Source organism: Myxine glutinosa, chromosome 6, assembly GCF_964187855.1.
Source record: "Myxine glutinosa chromosome 6, kmMyxGlut1.1, whole genome shotgun sequence".
NCBI lineage: Eukaryota > Metazoa > Chordata > Myxini > Myxiniformes > Myxinidae > Myxine > Myxine glutinosa.
The window spans coordinates 126,202,592-126,218,805 of NC_136266.1; the positions used below are offsets into that span (position 1 = coordinate 126,202,592).

Genomic DNA, 16,214 nt, shown 5'->3' on the forward strand with positions numbered 1-16,214 from the left:
TTCCTCATTAAAATACCAAGCATGAGACAGCAGCCAGATCGTAAAAGCTGGAACTTTAACTCCGGGTTAGACAGAAGTTTGCTTTTCTTTACGAAGTGAGCATTTTTGGTATTTTTTTTCAAGCTTGAAGATAAATGATGCTTGCAACGGCTTTTTTTTAAATCATGCTGCAATATTATAAATTGATTTCAGATCTATGGTGGACCTTCTAGATCGATCACGTGCAGCACAAAGACATTAAGTAGACATCGGTGTACTTTTACATGAATTACAATGACATTAGTAGACAATTCGCATATACATGTAATTTATTGGATTTCAACTTGGGTTCCAAGCATCATGAGACATTGGTTCAGATTAGAGTCCCTGTATATAGAGAGTTGTGTCAACTCAAATTTGGACGCCATTTTGTGTCTAAGTGTGTCGGATTAGATATACATGTACATTCGCGACATGGGGTGATATATTCTAAACCTGCTAAAAAACATTTTACTACACATATTTAGTCTTATTATTACATACAGGTGATATTTGTTTTGTCAAAAACTCAGCTATTGCCGTGAAAAAGAGCTGTGTGGTGATATTAAAAGTGGTATGGCAATGCATATTACAAGCCAACACTGCATATAAGAGCTAACATTATAAGTAAGACAAACCAATGCTGTCGTTCTCTGAATTTTAATAACTTTTAGAAAGGAGTGTGGGCATATCCAATATTTTTTAAAGGGTGCCGAGAGCAATTCCGGTGTAGGACTTCCAGCCGACATATAGTCTAACACACTTAAAACAAATTCTGTACGTGGTATTGCCATATTTCTATAGTGTACAACTTTAGTTTTATCGACATTTATATTCAATTTCCATTGTAATGATTTAACAAGCTGCAAGTCAGCTTCTGTCTCTGACATAAGGAAAACGTCATCGGCATCTAGTAAGATTGAAACGTTCATTTATTACTACACCCTTGCCCAGAACTCTGATGGATATTGCCTGATCGATTAATATGTTTCATAGCTGGCGACTTAATTAACACTTAATTTTCGACTGCGCCAAGCCGTAATTAAACAGAGAAAAAACTTTTTAAAATACCTGCAGTGTGCACGGTTCGTCTAGTCGAACAGATATGGAAAAGCACAGATAAGACGTCGTATTCACCATAACTTGTTTAATTTCACCAGGAACACGATGAGGCCAACACAGTAAACATTCAGTACAAAACTTGGTTCATACATTCAGTACAGAACATGATTCATACATTCAGACCGTAAGAAAACTCTGCCCGTAATACAACACTCTGACCAGACCAACACTTCATCCCACTACGTTCACTCCTCACAAGTGAGACTCATCACTACTCCGTTCACTCCTCACAAGTGAGACTCATCACTACTCTGTTCACTACTCTCATATTGTATGTTTTGGGAACGATAGCTGTCACCAGGTTAAATATATAGGGATTGTCCAATGTGCAAAATCTTCCATCACTACAATTTGGCCATAAATCCCGGGGTGGGAAATATTTGAGCAAATATGCCACAAGACGCATGAGCACTGTACAAAGCAAACAATAACTCGTCAAATTTTGGACGTATGGATGACTGCACAACCCGCAAAAAAATTGAGCAGGTCCCCCCCTAAAATTGCTTTTATGATTGCCGATTAGGCTAAAGATTTTAAACCAAAAAAATAACTTGCCTCGGAATAAGTTTTGAATGGACGGACAGACAACTGAAAACAAAACGGACCATGGGTTTCCCACCCCTATAAAATCAAAATTAATTCCCTCTGAAAAAGTACAGTGACATTGCCCGCAGACTACCCAACCGCAGACCAGGCAATGTCACTGTACCGGGACATTTCATCAATCAATGACAATATGCGGTCCGCTAGGACTACCCGAAAAAAATTGAGCAGGGTTCTTCCCACGGAAATGCATTTTTGGTCAGCTCCTTGAAGATTATAAACAAACACAAATCACTTCCCTTTAAAAGGGTTTTCAACGGACAGACAACCAAAAAAAAACCGAGCAGATAGAATTGCTTTTGAACATCGATCATCAAGCGGCGTGGGCCTACCTGGCAGAGTCTCGAGGAGTCGATCGCTTTCCAGCTCTTTCGTCTGACTTTCGCTTCCCAAATTTGTCTTCTGACTTTATCACTTGGAAATCTATACATCTTATATTTCCCAGATTGGTTTGAACAACCAAAAGCAGAACAACCAGTCATTTTGTTTGGCAATAAACAACATTCCCGTACCAAGCTGACGTTCACGCACGGTGAAGTTAGACACAAAATGGCGCCACGAAATCACGTGACCAGAAATCTCGGGTCAGCGCATGGCGCAACTCTCTTTATACAGGGACTCTAGTTCAGATGACAATGCCAAATGGACCACCCTGATGACATCATAAGTGAGAATTATGACGTCATCAGTTCAGGTGTTGTTATGGAATGGACAGGTAATACAGAATAGCTCATGGCTATAAGCAGCATACTACCTGACTTCCCTAATTTGCAAAATTTCTTATTCCTTATTGTTAGGCTGTGGTATTAGATGTGAGGTCTTCTTCTTCTTCTTCTTTCATTTGCAGCACATGGCTCAAGGTAGCATCATTTGTTGGTGGCACAACTGTGGCACTGGTGCAGTTTCCCCTTTAAGTTCGAGCAGGAATTTGGCCAGGATGCCAGTGATAACGCAGATACACTTCACAAAGGACAGAGTTGACGTCCACCAGGTAATGCGAGGAGATGGTACACCATCGTAACGTCCAACCGAGAGATGGCACACAGTGATGCAACACCCTGACTGTGAAGCACCAGGACGACAGTTTATAGCTGAGTTGAGATTCAAAACCAGGCGAGACCAGGCGAGTGCACGTACCTCTAGTCTATCGTGCCAGCCAAATAACTTAATGAAGACCTCATACTTTGACCATCATTGATGTCACTTCCCTTATAACTTGCTCAGGGTAGGCAACATCATCACATGAAATTTCAGCATTTAACTTATTCTTACATTTTGTACAATATCAAGTCCATCCTATCATTTATAACCACACTATTAATAGACAGTACTGTTTATAAGCTTTTAACCACCAACACTCCACCCACGTCCCCATAAAGGTCAATGTGTTGTTGTATATGTCAAAGTAGGCATGCATTCGCATGTCTCGTATTTTTACGCACTTGGCTGCCCACCTGAGGTCCACCATTGGTGAAAGTAGCCATTTGGCAAATTAAAGCATCTGGAATGGTGGAGGTATGCCAACCCCAAAGGTGTGTTGGTGAATCCTAATTCATCGTGTGCTCGGGCACGGATTGACTTGGGGATGAAGCAATTGTGCTGAATGAATTCTAATTCACATATGAGGGAATGACTTGAAGGTGATGGGATGTGGAAGAAAAATGCAAATGTAAAGTCTTTTTTTTTTGAGATGAAGTCACGAAAAGTTACGTTGCACCTGCAGTGTCCAGACGATTACAAGCCCGTGTGCGGATCGAGTGGAGACACATTTCAGAACGAGTGCTTCATGCGTCTGATGGAGTGCAGGGAGCAGCTGGACATCCACGTGGTGACCGACGGTCCATGCTACGCCTGTAAGTTTCGTGCTCATGGATCGTTTGTTTAATAATGGCAAACCTGAATAAGCAAAGTGTCATTTTACAAACTCGGACATTGCTTCCATCTTGAATGTATAATCCGTGTATATCCATAACCAAGAAACTCCGGGGGTTCCACAGACGGGAGCACATTGTACCGCTTAAAAACACGAAGCGATTCCATCCATTCAGCCAGCATACCTTTCCACAAAACGATCAGAATGCATCCAATCATTTCCGCATATTATAGGCTGCTGCATCACTTGTTGAAAATAGTTTCTGCAGTCTGGGCCACCATGGTCCATTTTCGGCATTCATCATTGCAGGCCTTGATTGTGTGGAACCTTTAAGGTTGGATAAAAGCATACAGGTGGCGTTGTAGTGAATACCTGCTGATGCACTACGCTCTATACATAGAGTGTGTCTTGTGGAAGCAGTTTCTTTGCTGCAGGTGCAATCCTGTAAAGGTTGCCACTCTGACAAATGATACTCGGCTGACGGTGCAGGAATTTGGAATTTATTCTTGGTGCCGAAGGTACCACGCCTACTCTTCTTGAGGGACACCATGGGATCTTTAACGTCCACCAGCCAATATGCCGGGAGACGTGCCACCCAGTTTAACGTCCATCCGTAGGACGCCCCTGCAAATAGAAACACCAGGTTGACACTTTAAATCTGAGTCAGGATTCGAACCCAGGCTAGACAGGTCACAGGCAGGTGGGCATACCTCTAGGCTATACTGCCACCCCAACAGTGAATAACTTCGGAATATTTCCTTTTTGCTTGGAAAGGGTCCATCTCGTCATCCCCGATATTCCAAAAAGCAGTTTTGAACATGCTCTATAATTTGTTGCACTGTGTGTCTGAAACATTTGTGTTGAACGAATCATTTTCGGATCATGTACCTGGCAGTAATATCCATGCATTCCGAGCAAACGTTTTACGTTTCACAGCAACTCGGTTCTTTACAAAACATCCATAATTTCCTGCTTGACCACAGTCATTTTCCATCCTTGGTTGTGTAAACTTTGTGGAATCAATACCCAATGTGATAATGGGATAAGCTCAGCAAAAAGGGAAAAAACAAGTAGAACTCCATTCAAAGTACACCGCCCACATGCCAAATAAATAAATAACATATGCTCCAGTACACATTGCCGGGCCGGCGATGCCGCCGTGCAGCTCATAGAGACTTGGGAGGGAGAGGTGTACAACAAATGATTGATTAATTGAGTAATTAAAATAAATAAATAATATTCGTATAAGAATTAATAACATTAATTAATCGGTTAATAGTATACATAAACCACCACCGTTTCCTCCGAATCTGTAACTTTTTGAAAATTAATTACGAAGAAAATAATCGAATAATGAAATAAATAATCGATTTATTGATTAATCAATAAATCTAAAATAACCATTCCAGCCAAATCACTTGGTCATTTTCAAATCAAATATCAGCAAATATCAAATATCAATAAAATCAAATATCCGCTTCTTTGCTCAAAAGGTGCCTGAGATATTGTCCAGATGAGAAAGAAAATAAATAAGTCCGGAATAAATCGATAATATTGAAGTAATTTATCGAATAATTAAATAGTTAATCGATTAATTGTTTAGTTAATTAATCAATAAATCAAAAATAGCCTTTACAGCCAAAGCACTTGGTCATTGTCATGTCCAAATATCAGTTTCCTAACTCAAAAGGTGCCTGAGTTTTTGTTTTGTTTTTTGTATACTGAATCGAGGCTCGTGAAAGAGCTAACATTTATTTCACAAACATATCAACCAGACAAACAAAATATATAAAAAGAGGGAGCGGAAGACAAGATGGGGAGAGAAGGGGAAGCACACAAACACAACATTTGAGAGCAGGGAGAAGTGTGGGAGGGAGAGGGCTTGGGGGGAGGAGGCGTGGGAAGGGGGGGGGGGGGTGAGAGGTATAAAACACAAGGAGACCAAGGACTTCAAGGACAGAAGTTGGTATTTCAAAAAAGTGTAGGATTTGGGGTGAAATTAGCGGAGGTAGAAATGATCAAGGTTTTGGATTGTTTGCCCAGTCTGTGATGGGGGAAGATAAGAGATGGTGGTGAACAGCTGTTTTAAAGACCTGGAGGGTGGAGTGGGATTGAAGAGAGTGAGGGAGTTTGTTCCAGAGGCGGGAGAAAAGAGTAATGAAGGAGTGAAGGTGAGCAGAGAGTCTTGATTTTGGCAGTTTAACCATAAGAGGGTTGCAGGCAGATCTTGTGCGACCTGTAGGAATATTTGGGGGACAGAGCCCAGAGAGAGCTGGGGGAGGGGGGCAAGGCCAGAGAGGAGTCGGTAGAAGACGGAAAGACCACCAACCTGCCTGCGGTGAGTGAGTGAAAGGCCCTTGGAGTTAGCTTCATCGCGGGAGATTCCAATGATTCTGAACGCTTTGGTTTCAACAGCGTGAAGACGAGCTAGGTGTGAGGCAGGAGCACCAGACCAGAGGGGAGAGCAGTATTCCATAGAGCTGCGGATGAAAGCCTTGTAAGTGGTGAGGAGCTCAGGTGTGCCAAGGAAGGACTTCGCACGACGGAGGATGCCCAATCGGCGATTGGCTTTGGAGGCCAGATTTGAAATGTGGTTTTCCCAGGAAAGATCATGGCAGATAGTGAGACCCAAAAGCTTGAGTGACAGAACTTCTTGGAGAGGATTATTCAGAAAGTGGATGGGAGGGTTGTCCAGTCGGTCTTTTCGGAGAGACATCGTAAGAGTGTGAGATTTGTCAGGATTGAAAGACATGTTCCACTTGTTTACCCAGTCTGTGATTTTGTCCAGGTCTGCAGAGAGTGAGGAGGCTGCAGACTGCCGATCTGAGGGATGAGGAATGGAGCGACAGAGAGTAGAGTCGTCAGCAAAGAGATAGAGAGGACTTTCAAGAGAGTCAGAGAGATCATTGATGAAGACCAGAAAAAGCACAGGGCCCAGAACACTGCCTTGGGGAACTCCAGCCTGAACAGGAAGAGGAGATGAGAGAAACCCATTCAGGGCCACACGTTGACTACGACGAGAGAGGAAGTCGGCCAGCCATGCATGGAGATTTCCATGGATACCAAAGGAGGAGAGTTTGTTGAGCAGAGCGGGGTGCCAGACGGTATCGAAGGCACGTGAAATGTCAAGGGAGACAGCTCTAATTTCTTGTTTGGCGTTGAGGACCTCCATGCATTGTTGAGAAAGCAGAAGCAGCATGTCCAGAGTAGATTGACCAGGTCTGAAACTAAATTGATGGTCAGGGATCAAGCCATTGGAGAAGAGGAAACATTTCATATCTGAAGCAATGATGGATTCCATGACTTTGCTGATAATTGGGAGAAGGCTGATTGGTCTGTAGTTGCTAGGATCTGTTTTTGCACCTTTTTTGTGCAAAGCGGTGATGTTGGCTGATTTCCAAGCAGATGGCAGATGACCTTGAGCAAAAGAGAGGGTGAAGAGAACAGAGAGAGGGAGTGAATGAGATGATGACAGAGAGAGATGATGACCAGATGAGAAAAAAAAGTGACTAATAATTATCGATAATAATTAAGTAATTAATCAGTTAATTAATTAATCAAAAAATAAATAAATAGCATTTTTGCCAAAGTACGTGCTCATTATTGTGCCCAAATTTCAACTTCCTAGCTCAAGAGATGGCTGAGATATCGCCCGGACAAACAAACAAGAAAACAAGAAAGAAACTGGAGTGAAAACTGAGTACTCCCTTTCAGCGCACGTCATCGCCGGGCTCCCTTCTGTGCCCGGCGATGACATCATGCCGCGCCTGGAGATGGAATAGGAAAGGAACGGTGTGCAATATCAGCGCAGTGGATCAGCAGTACCACATGTTGCGGTGTATTACTATGACGTCAAACGTATTCGGTGTAATTGAGTGTAAGTGGTAGCTAACTGGACATTATACATTCGTATGCCACTCCTGTGGGGGAGTCTGCGGACTCGATCATAAATACAATGGGCATCGCTGTATCCACATTCTATACGCGAGACGCGAATTCGATACATTCCTTGAGATTGTGTTTCAAATGTGTAAAGCAGATGTATCTGAAGGAACGTGTGTCTTCCACACTGAGCCTTAACAGTCGCACCAAATATGCCTCTCTCAGCTCCACATCAGGATCTCCAAGCCCTCATCATGCCCGAGCTGCGTGTGCCCCATGGACGACACTATAGCTCGGGTGGTCAAGAATATGAAAACTCATTTCATGACAAGATGCAGGTCGATAACCGGGACTCGCTCGGAATAGCAATGGTGGTACCGGTGCCGTGTCCTCGATGCCAATCGCATCAATTCGCCAAGAGTTTCAACATTTCTTTTTCCATGTCGCCACGTCTCTACTACCTCTTTAACGGTCACGACGAATCTCACCTTCGGTCAGGTGAACGTTTTCGCCGCAAGGCTTTCACGAACCGGCCGGTCATGTAGGCCTGGCATCGACTGGAAATAAAGTTGTCATTTGTTCAGGGTGGCAGCGATAACTCACTACATGTACATGAAAGACACTACGGGATCTTTGCCGTCCACCGATTGATGCTGGCAGATGGGACACCCGGCTTAAATTCCATCCGATGGAGGGTGCTTTTTGTGATGCATTTACTTCCATAAATGGACAGATACCAATAATGCATTCTATCAAGGCTGGGATTTTGTAATAATTAAGTTTTATTTGATTTCACTATGATTATTGATCTAAACGCTAAATATATTCGCATCGGATTAAAATTGATTTCCATCTTGACCAAATAAATCCGGGAACTTTCACCGATTCTGTGCTTTATAAACGTTTTGTGCTCGTACAAGAGGGTGAATTAAACGGCTTTGAACAGATATGATGCAAATACCACGACTTCAATGCAGAATTACACTGTATTCATTATACGGATGGGGTGACACAAGTCGACAAATAATTTTCTTCATTAGTGACTCCAAACATTGTGAAATTTATTAATTATATATCTGGTTGTTATTATTTACATTCTCAATATAATTACCTCCGCCACCAAAGGTGGATGGAGGTTATATTGTCACCCATGTCTGTTTGTCTGTTTGTTTGTTTGCCTGTGAACAAGATATCTCAAAACTTTGAGGACGGATTTGGATGAAATTTGGTGGAGAGGTTATGTGTGTGACAAGGACGAATCGCTTCGATTTTGGTGAAGATCTGAATATGGATTCGGTTACGAGAATAATTTAATTTACAAGTAATTCTTCACAATTGAGGTATCGGGCGAAAAGCGATATATAACATGATATTTAAAAAAAGTTATGAATGACTTATGACGAAACTAGGTGAATGAGTTGGTTTGGAGACAAGAACAAGCCGATTAGATTTTGGTTCAGGTCCGAATCCAGATCCGGCCTATCAGTGGAATACAAAACAAACTGTTCAGCCTGGCGGAGGTTTGCGCTCTACTGAGTGCCGTTCTAGTTTCCAAATGCATCCTCTGTACCTCTTCTTTCTCTTCCAAATCCATTATCTGTACCTCTTCCTTCTCTTCCAAACCCATCATCTGTACCTCTTCCTTCTCGTCCAAATCCATCATCTGTACCTTTTCCTTCTCTTCCAAACCCATCATCTGTTCCTCTTCCTTCTCTTCCAAATGCATTATCTGTACCTCTTCCTTCTCGTCCAAATCCATCATCTGTACCTCTTCCTTCTCGTCCAAATCCATCATCTGTACCTCTTCCTTCTCTTCCAAATGCATTATCTGTACCTCTTCCTTCTCTTCCAAATCCATCATCTGTACCTCTTCCTTCTCGTCCAAATCCATCATCTGTACCTCTTCCTTCTCTTCCAAATGCATTATCTGTACCTCTTCCTTCTCTTCCAAATCCATTATCTGTACCTCTTCCTTCTCTTCCAAACCCATCATCTGTACCTCTTCCTTCTCGTCCAAATCCATCATCTGTACCTCTTCCTTCTCTTCCAAATGCATTATCTGTACCTCTTCCTTCTCTTCCAAATCCATTATCTGTATCTCTTCCTTCTCGTCCAAATCCATCATCTGTACCTCTTCTTTCTCTTCCAAATCCATTATCTGTACCTCTTCTTTCTCTTCCAAATCCATCATCTGTACCTCTTCTTTCTCTTCCAAATCCACCATTTGTACCTCCGCTTTGTCTTCCAAATCCATCATCTGTACCTCTTCTTTCTCTTCCAAATCCACCATTTGTACCTCATCTTTGTCTTCCAAATCCACCATTTGTACCTCCTCTTTGTCTTCCAAATCCACCATTCATACCTCTTCATAGTCAACTCAATCCACCATTTATGCGTCACCCTACACCTCCGAATCCACCATGTGTACCTCCTATTCCAAATCCATAATCTGTACCTTTTTCTACTCCTAAATCCATCATCTGTACCTCATCCAATGCCTCCCAATTTATCACCCATAAGTCCTCCAAAGCTAATCTTTCACTTGCACAAACAAACAAATTGAAACAGTACAAAAATGGACTTCGTGATTACACGTTTAATGATTGTCTGGTGAAAGGCACACAAATGGCCATTGAAATTGTACCTATAAGTGTCGCTTCATGTTTTTCGAATAACATAAAATATAAAAATGTTGCGAATTATATTTGTCACGAAATTACCATTTTTCACTCTATTAAAAATGCTCACCTAAAGGGACACATTATTGCTACGTCTGACCACCGTCGGTATATTGAACTGTGCCAGCAGGTAATGAATTTTTACATCTATAAAACTGAGAACGCCTTTGAGTTATTATATCAACGCCAGGCTCATTTCTGGCTTGAGCTTCGCATCAGATGGCGTTCGTTGAAGGTCACTGTCCTACCAAATCAATATGTATCTGAAATCATTTTGTTTGCTCTGATTCTCTTATTTACCTCTTTTTTACTCAACATTCCAGTCCATGACTAACTGGATGAAATGTTTAGTTGTGGTTGGCATCAATATTGTATAAATTATCCTGCTGTTGGGAAATGCACCATATTGCATCTACATATGTGACATTGGCACGTGAAACATTTTAGGTGAGAAGAGGGTGGCTAGGGTATAAATAAAGGTACTGTTACTGATAACATGATTGGTAAGGCCAGGCCGCAAAAAAAAGAAAAACTAGAAATCATCCAAAAATGCAAAGCCCATCCATGTCCACTTTGTACTCAAACTAAATTTGACAAACATAACAGCTAACATTACAAACAACAACAACAACATGCATTTTAAGGCCATTTTCCTTGCGAGAGCGGGGGTTAGCCTTGCGGTCCCCATGACAATCTTCTCCATTTTGCCCTATTTTCTGCATCTCTCCTTGTTAACCCCCTTGCCCGCATTTCTTCTTCCACCATCTTTAGCGAAGTCTTTCTCGGTCTTCCCCGTCCTCTACTTCCTTCTACATTCATTTCCATCACTCTTCTCAACCAGTCACTTTCATCCTTCCTCAACACATGACCAAACCATCTCAACCTGTTCCTCTTCACAGTATCAATCACAGGCTCTATTCCCATCGTCTTTCGCAATTCATCATTTGTCTTCCTCTCTCTCAACGATACTCCGCACATCCACCGAACCATTCGCATTTCCACGCTTTCCAGTCTTCGTTGCTGCTCTACGTTCATTACCCATGTCTCGCTCCCATAAATCACAACACTTCTCACACATGCAGCATACACCTTTCCCTTCAGCTTCAACGACACTCCCCTCCTCATCAGCACGCCACTCAGTTCCCGAAACTTCTCCCATGCACATCTCACTCTAGCAACCGTTGCCGAGTCTGATCCACCTTCTCCATTCAGCATGTCTCCGAGGTAGCAAAATGTTTTCACACCTTCCAGCTTCACGCCGTCTTCAAGATCCAACTCAACATTTCCTCCATCTGCAGCTCCCTCTGTGCACACCTTACATTTGAATGTAGCTGCCACACTGGTTAATGACCCTCTCAGACCACTACATTTTTGATGAACCCAATCAGCGAACATTGTACAGTGAATGGAGTTCACTCCGACACCCTTCCTGCACACAGCACAGGGCCACTTCCCAGTTCTTTCCACCTCACCACATGCTTTACCACTTGCCATCACCTTTGTCTTTCCTATATTCACCTTCAGACCTTTTGTCTCCATACATTCCTTCCACTTGTTCATCTTTTCCTTCAGTCCATCCATACTTTCCGCAATCAACACCAGATCATCTGCATACAACAACTCCCATGGTAAACCCTCCTTTACGGTCTGAACCAGCACCTCCATCACAGCTACAAATAGTAGTGGACTTAGTACCGACCCCTGATGCACTCCCACCTTCACCTCAAACTCACCACTGTTCCCGTCCTTCGTCCTTACAGCTGTGCGTGCTCTTTTGTACATTGCCATCACTACTCTGATCAACCATTCCTCCACTTCTAACTTCCTCAATGCCCATGTCAATACTTCGCGTGGAACCCGATCGAAAGCTTTCTCCAGATCAACAAACCCAAACAAACCCTAACATTAAATATACATATATTAATTAATGTTCTCCATATTCTCATAATAATGGTTTGTTGAAAATTTCATGATTAAAGCTCAAATGGTAAGAAAGTGGGCTTTGGAGGTGGATGGTATAAAAATGGTAAAATGGTAAAAATGAAGATGGGTACTTTGAGACCTGGTAGGTTTGCATTCCATCTCCTGAAACCCACGCACGTGGGGAGATACTAGCCAACAACAACAACTTGCACGCACACACACACACACACACACACACACACACACATACAAGGTACACACATGCACATGCACACATACACACACATATGCACGCACACATGTACACGTATATATATATAGGATTCTGTTAAGAGCTCGAGTTTTGGAGAGTAAAGTAAGGCTGTTGCATTTCAGGAAGGCAAACCATGAGGGTTTGAAAAGAGAGTTCGATGCTCTGGATTGAACGAAACTATAACAGCTGGGAGGGCAATCAGCATGAGAGAAATGGGAAACCTTCAAGGAGTAAATGTATCATGTAGAGAGTAAGAGTATCGTCCATTAAGGTGTAAAGGCAGAGGCACCAAGAGACCAGGGAGGTTGAGCAGGAAGTAAGTATAGTGTTATTAATCATCAGCAGAAGGCAGGTATTAGGTATAAAGTATAAACAAAGGATCTGGAGTTGGAATTTGGTCAGCATGGGAGTAAAGAGAGGCAAGTTAAGATAATAACCAGGCAAGCGAAAAGAGAATATGAGAACGATGTGGCCATGAATATTAAACAATACATATAAATAACAGGTTAAGTCAGGTGTGGGCCCATTGAGAAATAGTACAAGGTGATTGGTTCATGATGAAGGTGGCCGGCTTATTAAGCAGGTATTTTGCTTCAGATTTACCAATAGCTGAGATCATCTATCTGGGGAGCGGGGAAGGCGTTTTAGTGGAGTTTCAGGAAGAAGTAGAGGAAGTTATAGAAGTAGTTAGGAAAGGTAGGACAAGATTAAGTTCCAGGGCCGGATAATATATGCATCCAGGAGTATGAGAGAGGTACCTGAGCAGATAAGCGTGATGTTAACCGATATCTTTAACATCTCATTTGCGCTGATGAGGCAGACGGGCTAACAAGGCCTATTTCTACCTACTGGGAGTTTTCCCTTTGCCATTTTTGTATTTGTGAGGCGCCAAAAGTCCCGAGAAACAATGATGCAATTTCCCATTAACAATTGTATAAATACATAATGGCAGCCGCCATTTGTAATGGCTTCCATGTTTTATTTATTTATTTACCATTCGAGCTTCAGTGTGTGTTTCTAGGTCCTAACTTTTTTTTACCATTCGAGCTTTTGTCGTGAAATCTTCAACAAACCTTCATTATGAGAATATGGAGAATCCTGTTACGTGGAGGGGGATGATCCATAGCTACATCAAGTTAATAATATTATGGACTGTGCAATAACATAGGTTAGATTTACTCTCATAATAAGGAATTTGTTAGAGAAAGTTGTATTATTAAACACGCACTGAGGAGGCACTGAGCATCCATTATAGAGCAGATAGAGTACGTTTGCTGTGTAAAACCTCCTGTTTTTGGTCGAGGCCAGGTGAGGACCTGTGCCACTGAACACCAAAGGCACACTGGAAATTGCATTGCATTTTAGGAGAGAACGACCATTACAAACCTTGGCTGGCAGGCTGTGCAAGCCATGCCAACGAGTTTGGCTGAGGAGCCCTGGAGGATAGCAGAACACTTTTGTTCAGGGACGTCCCACAGGGTGTGACTGCTCGGAAGATGGCCCCACACACAAGCAGCGGCGGCCAAAGAGGAGACTTGCCATGCATGAGGGCAGTCCAAGAGTTCACAAGGGCCATAACCGCACCTGCAGTAGAGATGGAGCTCGACCTTGAAGAGAGGGACATCTCTCTCCTTCCCTCTGCCTTGTTGCCATCTTCACCACAATCCCTCACCTTCACCGCATCATTCCTGACATTCCCTGTCCAGAGCCACACTAACGCTATGTGCCAGCACTGGCCTAACACTGGATCTTGCCTGCCACAAACCCTCACTTGCCCTTTGTTGCGTGAGTCCTGGTATTTGTCGGCGCCATTTGTGAGTTAGGCATATTTATCTCTGCTGCGTACACGATTTCATATCCCTTTCATTCATATCTGTGTCTTTTGACCACCAGATCTGTCCCATTTATTGAGCGCCTTGTCGACCCTTTTCCCCAGATACTTTGTAAATAACCCTCCTTTTAATTATAAGAAGCGTTTTTCCCCATTTCCCTGCCTTCCCGCGCGAAAACTTCTCGATTTAGCTTTATTGGGTGATCCTTGGGGAGTCACGGCATCAATTAACTGAACGCAGTACTTTTAATACCGTTTCAGGTCTTTTGCAGGAGTATTGTACCCCTAGCGCAGACAGCCCATGTTAACCTAGGCCGTCTGAGGCGACAAATACAAATTAATGAATTTTACATTTATTTACTGTTGTTTTTGTCACGTTTAGTTCAAATACAAAGTGACGTGGATGAGCTTTGCTATTTGAGATGCTTTCTAGTTAATTATGAATTATTTACACATTACCACTTACAAGAGTGGTAAGCACTATACACACAGAATATTACAAACTCATCCTATTGAAAACATGCTTTTATTCATATTTCAAATTAAACATTTACAAGAAAGAACGCTTCTCTGCTGTACAGATGCTACATAAGCTTCTCAAGGCCAAAACATTTTCAAATGATAATGCTGCTACTGGTTTATATAATTTTACTCCAATGGTACTTGTCTGACAGGATGGTAAAGAGGTAGTACACTTACCTTTGAGCTGTCACATCTGGGTTTGCATTCCAATCTAAAGACAACCTTGTTTAATTGGTGATGCGCAGGTAGAGCGTCATATCACAGAATGCTCCGTCCCTCAGAAGAACGTTAAACTCGGTTTATTTTATATATATATATGTATACATATACTAGGTATTCTCTTGGTATTACATATATTTATATAATATTATATATATTATATACTAGTATACTAGGTATTCCGTCTGCGAGAATTATATTAATCATCCCAAGGTGGCGTTCACAAAGAGTAGGCCAGGTGTCAATGGCACCCTGATCAAATTGCAAATGCGGGTCAACTTCAGTCGAGCGCCAGGCCTGGTCTGAAAGCTGCTTTGTGTTGTGAACGCATTGGCCAGGCATTTTCCAGAAACTGACCCCACAAAGTGGTGGGAATAATTGAAGGCATTAAGGAAGTGGTTTGTAGTAACTGATAGTAAAAAAAGAAAGAAGCTGAACACCTGAAATGCTAACTTTAATCATATATTGAACATGTTAAAATCCTGACAGTATTTTGTTTGTGGTATTAAACACAGAATATATCAAACTCATATTATTTGAAAAACAACTTGATATTTTGAACAAAATACAGTTTTTACCACACCTGGATCCACACCACACCTGGAAAAAACCACACCTGGATCCCAGGAAGTCAAACTCCAGTATTGTTGAACTCCAGTATAAACTGGGCCTTGACAAAACCCGCCCGATGATCAGACTCATCATATACCTTGTTTCCATGCACCGCTCAGTCTGAAAACAATTTAATTATTTAACAATCATTGTTTGGACTGTCAAAACAAGTTGGCCCTCATTTTATTCAGATTCTTCGCTAAAACGAGCAGGTGTGTGATGGGATGAGGGCCCGCCAATATGGCGACGGACCAGTGGGCGTAAACATTCTGAGTCAAATGGAAAGGCATAACAATTCATTGTGTGGTGCCTCTTAAAAGCACTGAGTCGGAAAAAGAGAAGAAGAAGTTGCAAAACGTGAAGAAGATGTGATGTGATCTTATTGCAAGGTGACGATACACACTCACAGTCCGAAGTCACTCATAGACATAGCACTGCCTTATTTTGGGACTAGTGGCCCATCAGGCTTTGAATAACTGCAAAGAACTCGGGTGTTGAACTTATTCCCAGTTTGTCTGTGTCTACGAGTTGGGAATTCCCCATCATTGGCCACCTTTTAACTGACAACTTGCTTCCTAACAGAGGGAATTCCAATGGTCTGTGCCAAAGTGAAACACATGAGCAGCTCATAGCCCAGGAGCATTAGCCAAAAATGAAGGGGAAGCCTAGAAGAAATTA

At 42.2% G+C, this 16,214-nt stretch overlaps 1 protein-coding gene across 1 annotated transcript in view; it reads left to right on the forward strand.

Moving 5' to 3' along the window:
• The window catches only part of LOC137412624 (tomoregulin-1-like), a 152,223-nt gene that overhangs the window by 84,295 nt on the left and 51,714 nt on the right, over positions 1-16,214 (forward strand). Inside the window, exon 3 of the mRNA XM_078780486.1 lies at positions 3,467-3,596. Coding sequence (XP_078636612.1) covers positions 3,467-3,596 — 130 coding nt within the window. The remainder of the gene's footprint in view (positions 1-3,466; positions 3,597-16,214) is intronic.